The 5,652-nt window shown below is 29.9% G+C and overlaps 1 protein-coding gene across 1 annotated transcript; it reads right to left on the reverse strand.

Annotated features, from left to right (window-relative positions):
- Window positions 1-312: 312 nt before the first annotated feature.
- LOC129894589 (two-component response regulator ARR14-like) lies at window positions 313-5,248 on the reverse strand. The gene is made up of 8 exons (XM_055970285.1): window positions 5,125-5,248; window positions 3,556-3,708; window positions 3,011-3,400; window positions 2,689-2,765; window positions 1,589-1,942; window positions 1,367-1,471; window positions 869-946; window positions 313-342 (listed from the first exon to the last, which is right to left on the reverse strand). Exons 1-8 carry the CDS (start codon window positions 5,246-5,248, stop codon window positions 313-315), a joined length of 1,311 nt encoding a protein of 436 aa, XP_055826260.1.
- Window positions 5,249-5,652: the final 404 nt, after the last annotated feature.

Genomic DNA, 5,652 nt, shown 5'->3' on the forward strand with positions numbered 1-5,652 from the left:
ATGCAAGAAGAGAGGATGATTGTGGTCAATATTTGGAATTACAAGCTCAGATGTTGCTGTGTTTGAGTTGAAGTTCTCAGCACCTAGTGTTCCAGTTGCAGCTTCACCTAGGTTCACCATTGAACATGCTTCGAAACTGAGTATGCTGAAACTTTATTGAGACTCAAACACTTTTCAGAGACGAGCACCTGTACTGCGCTGCTTCTCAGCCCTTAATTGTTTGTTATAGTTCTAGAATCTTACCAAATGCTCTGATACCATGATAACTCCATTGATGGAGTTTTGTTAGACGACTATATGAATTAAGACGAGTTAGTCGAGAAGGAAGAAGAAGATGAGAAGCTGCAGTACAGTAGATGCAGAACAGAAGAGAAGTTACAGAGAAGAAGAGAAGAGAAGAGAAAAGTGATTACATTGCCCTCAAAGTCACATTGTACATTTTTCACTCAAAACAGGATCATCCATGTGGTGTGAGTGAGGTGTATTTATAGAGTGTGGCTAGTTAGTTACAAGTCACTATCAACCTACAATTAACATCTAACAAACTTCAGCTAACTCTAACAACTTATTAACCATGGTAGCTTGCCTATGGTTAACAACCTTTCATATAACAAAAGTCCATCATTCACTTTTTACAAAAATGTAAAAATGACTTTATTAAAATTTAACTAGCCAAATTATTTGAGAACCCTTTCACCTCAAAATATGCTACCATCTCAACTTATTAACTAGGGGAGGGGAAGTGGGGAAAAAAAACATAGAAAAAAAAATTGATAGCATGGACAAATTTTATCAATTCCTTGATTCAGTTAATTAAATTTTTAGAACATGATTTTCTATGATCAAATATAGGTATATGAGAAACTACCTCAAGTTTTGAATTCAGGGGAGAATTGTGAAATTGAAACGATCTTTCCTCTGTAGTAACACCTTCATAATTTTGTTTCTACACAGTGAAATAAAACACCAAAAGTTATAAGCATATTTATTGACAACTATTTTTTTATTATATTTATTTACAGGGTTATGATGTAGTTTTGATTTTTATTATTGAATTATCTTATTCAACACATGCTTGATCTTCCATATAACAAAAGTCGATCATTTGTATTTTATAAAAATGTGAGAAATAACTAAAATAAAAATTAACCCGCCAAATTATATGAGAACCCTTTCACCTCAAAATATACAAACATCTCAACACATGAACTGAAGGGATGAGAATGTCGTTAAAAAATAACAGAAGCAAGAAACAATAATGTGTTTGAACTTGCTTAAATTTGTAAGTTACATGTTCTTTAGAAAATAATACTGTATGATAAAACACAAGTTCTTGATGGTAAGAAATGATATAACTTTAACTTGCCTCAGTTAATGTATGATCAACCCATGGAAAATAAGTTTGTTGGTACTGATTGCTACCATCATCAACGAAGCTAAGAATTGTCTCCTCCTCAATATTATTGTTTTCCTACAAGGTATTAAGTAAAATGTACACAAAAAACTATCAAATAAATACTTAATAACTTATGAATTTAAGAAACACTAGAAATCAAATAAGAACAAGTTAAAGATGAGAGATATATACCACAATAGAAGATTGAACATTCAGTTGGCTGTTGAAAACACTTGTTTTATGCATAGTTGAATTTGACGTAGGATAAATGTTATCCAACATATTATGATTCTTCTTTCTTATATGACGAGTCAAAATGTCTGCAAGCATTTTATCCTCTTGAATAGACTCAAAGTTGGTGTCATGAGCAGTAACAGAGTTCAAATCTTCTGTCATAAGTTGTTGAGCTGAAGTTGAAATAGGATTAGTTGCTTCCCTTGTGGATAATTGATTTGCACTACCAAATATGATTTTACTCGAATTCGAAATAAACTCTGAATTAGTATTAGTTGGAGTAGTGACTTTCCTCAAGTAAGCACGATATTTCTGCAAAGCAACAAATCAAATTACTTAGTTCTAACAATAATAATGCAGCTGATTGCATTAAGTAAATTTCTACACAAGATTTATGTAACTTTTTTAATTTGTTCTGTCAAAGAGTTTCTAAGATGAGCGTTATTCGATGGCTTTTATTTATTTTTTTAAAATCTCAATATCAATGAATGCTTGAGTTCAATTTCGGAAAGTTACAATATCTTAATGGATTGAAAATCATTTTCACCTCCAACTTTGTTTTTAAAAAAATCAAATTCTCCCCCCACGCTCATCAACTTTGAATAATAGATATTTTTTCCTTTCTTATGTCATGCTATATCTATTTTATCCTTGACATTTTCAATCATCTATTTATGTAATTTTTTATATTATATAATATTTTATTAGTATACTCAATTAACATTTCTTATTTTTCACTTTTCAAATCAAAAATAATATTTATTTTTCTATAGGTAAATTTATGATATAGGTTTTAAAAATGAAAAATATTGTAATTTTAAAGAAGTAAGTTTTTGATAATAAATAAATATCAAATTAATTTCTATTTTCTATTATGGTGAAAATAAACATTTCACAACTCTAAATAAAAGATATAAAAACTCAAGCAATAGTTAATTGATCAAATATCCAGTACGCTACTGAAGTTTCTTCATACATTGATTTTTTTTTTCAAAACACATACTGAGTTGTTATTTTCAAAAATAAATAAATCATATATTAAGTTAAAAGTAGTGAACCTGCAAATGACTGGCCACATTTTCTCTAGTCAATTCAGGGATATTCATAACTTCTAAAATTCTCCTCGGAATAGCTCCTGTAGAACAAAAATTCATAAATCAAAAATAATAAAATACACGTGTTACAAAATCATGTTCATTTCCTTGTTAATTATGCTCAATAAAAAAAATATAAGAAATTTTTACAATGTCAAGTCTATTTTTCAGATCACATATTTTAAAGTTGGCTTATACGTAGATAATCTTTGAATGACCTGATAACATAAATTTTGTATGGTACTACTGAATGATGTATATAATACATATGTTTGCAAAGACTTACTCTTCAAGCCAAGTATTGTAATGGCTTCCAAGAATTTGTTGTGAAGGTACTCTGTCCAAATAAGCTTACTCTTCTTTAATTGTGTAAACACATTGTGTTGATTTTCAGCCATGTCATTTTTTCTTTTAGACTTGTTACTCTTATAAGATTCTTCATTGACCGATGATGAAGATTCAACAACAATTTCTTCACGAGGGCTTTTCTCATTAATATTTTCCTCAACAACAACTTGTTTGCCTAGAATATTTTTCTTCTTCTTCCTTTGCATGATTGTATATTGCCATAAATCACGTATATCATCTTGTGATATGGGCTTTAGTATAAAATAAACACCACCACTTTCAAGTCCTTTTATAGTTGTACACTCTGTTTCATCATCATCTGACATAACTGTTCATATTCAATAATATAGATTTAAGTCATACATTTTGAGTAAAAAGAAAAAAGAATTATGTTTTGCCATTTTTTCACTCATAAACATCTAAAATATATTTATCTTGTGCAAAAAATTATGTTTTGAAGAATATAAAGAGTTAGAAACTTACAAACAACAGGAATGTCAAATTCTTTGGTTATTTGTTGTTGAAGTTGAAAGGCATTCATATCGGGCATGTGGACATCTGTGATCACAAGATCGAATGAGTTGCCACTGGCCCGAAGCATACTCAAAGCATCGTTTGCGTTCTTCACTGTCACAACTGAATTAAATCAACCAATTAATTATCATAAATAAACATATATATATATATATATATATATATATAAAGGTAACTCAAAAAGATAGAATGATTGATACCCATGAAACATTTCCAAAATGATTTGAGGAAAAGAAGAAACTAGATGAAGTGAATAATATTTACATATGCTAATTAAGATTTAGTTATACTGTAATTATAACACGACTGTGCTTTACTTTTATTATTAGATTGAATGGGCTTCTTATTAAGCTTATGAAGGGAGGATATACGACAAATAATAATATCATATACAGTGAACAGGCGCGGATCTATGAAGATCAGAAGGGGTGTCACGCCACCCAGTGGTCTCGGTTGAAATTCTATATATAAATGTATATTTGTATATATGTTTATTAGAAAATATATAAATATTAAGTGAGACACCCTTAGATACGATGAGCCTTGTGGTGCAAGTGGTTAAAAACTTAGGTTTATTGTCGTAGGAATGCAAGTTCGAGCCCTTCTATGGGGTTGTATTTTCTTAATGCTATTTTTATCACACAAGTAAAATCTTCGTTGGAGTTTTAGCCATAGGTCACTATCAAAGTAGTGTGGCACCCAAAAATTCAAAATCCGGGATTCGCCTGTGAGTAAAGGATATATATATATAACCTTGGTTATAAGATGTGTTGTTTTATAGGTCTGATGACTTGATTTATTGTAAATTATGTTTTAGATTGTTAAATCTTCTTTTGTACATTTTCTTTTATATCTGGCACATTTTTTATGCTTTTATAAATTCATTTGATAAATTTTAAATCCATTTTAAGAAATCATTCTATATATTAAAGAAAAATTGGGATTCACGATCAGTGGCGGAGCCAGAAATTTGGCGAAGGGTGTGCATATTTTTTCTCAGTTATGTTAAGGGTGTGTGCAATTAAATATACACTCATAATAGCTAAAATTTAACCTTTATAGACTGCATAATTTTTCGACGAAGAATGTACAAAAATCGGACCCGTGACCACCCTTTACCTAAGGTGGCTCTGCACATGCCTTGCTGTGTACGTCTCACTCTGTGATACGTAAAACATCTTAACCTTATGTCTCAATCTCATGATACATAAAATGTCTCGCCTCCTTATATACCGCATTTTAAAACACTTAGTTTATCACGATTCATAATTATAGATTCGTATATATATATAGAATTCCTTTTCAGTGATTCTCTTACAGTAGAAGATAAAGCCAATTTTATGAAGATGGAAAATTAAATTCAAAAAGCCCGTTAATTAATTCATTTGATGTGAATTTTGACTTGCACAAATATCAAATCAAGAAAAGGTAACATGAAAATAATAGAAAAAAGAACCTACTTTATAAAGAAAACACTCACAAAATTAGGAAAATGAAAAAGGGAAGTTAATTAAGTACCTTTGTATTTCTCCTTCTTGAGTAAATCAGAAGTAATGAGAAGGCAATTGATATCATCATCCACCACCAGAATGCTTATTTTTTCAGTAAATTCATTGTCACAACAGTCGATTTCTACCTCCATTGATGATCTCCCCCCAAAAAAAGAAATGATGAAAGCTTTAAATAGATCAATAGTTAAATGATAATTAAGAATTGATTGTAGGTGTTTTAGATGGTTTTTTTGTTGAAAGGGAAAAAAAATTAATAACACTCTACCTTCCTACAATGTAATTCCTTTTTTGCACAAATATCTACTTAGATTTCCTCGCCAAGTTTTGCTACTTTCTTTGAGCAATTATTTATTTATTTTTTTACCTTTTTTGCTCTATATATTTTTTGCACAAAAATCTACTTAGATTTCCTCACCAAGTTTTGCCACTTTCTTTGTGCAACTTATTTATTTATTTTACCCTTAAGATTTCTTCACCAAGTTTTGCCACTTCCTTTGAGCAACTTATTTATTTATTTTCCCTTTTTGCTCTATAT

The sequence above is a fragment of the Solanum dulcamara genome, chromosome 7, assembly GCF_947179165.1.
Source record: "Solanum dulcamara chromosome 7, daSolDulc1.2, whole genome shotgun sequence".
Classification (NCBI taxonomy): domain Eukaryota; kingdom Viridiplantae; phylum Streptophyta; class Magnoliopsida; order Solanales; family Solanaceae; genus Solanum; species Solanum dulcamara.

What these genes read in the sequence shown, in the direction of transcription:
- LOC129894589 (XM_055970285.1), bottom strand. Translation starts at nt 5,248, where the DNA reads ATGGAGGTAGAAATCGACTGTTGTGACAATGAATTTACTGAAAAAATA. An exon ending in ATGTTCAATCTTCTATTGTG is followed by an intron (nt 1,472 to 1,588) that starts GTATATATCTCT and finishes AATACCTTGTAG; the next exon opens with GAAAACAATAATATTGAGGA. An exon ending in TTGATCATACATTAACTGAG is followed by an intron (nt 947 to 1,366) that starts GCAAGTTAAAGT and finishes TTCACTGTGTAG; the next exon opens with AAACAAAATTATGAAGGTGT.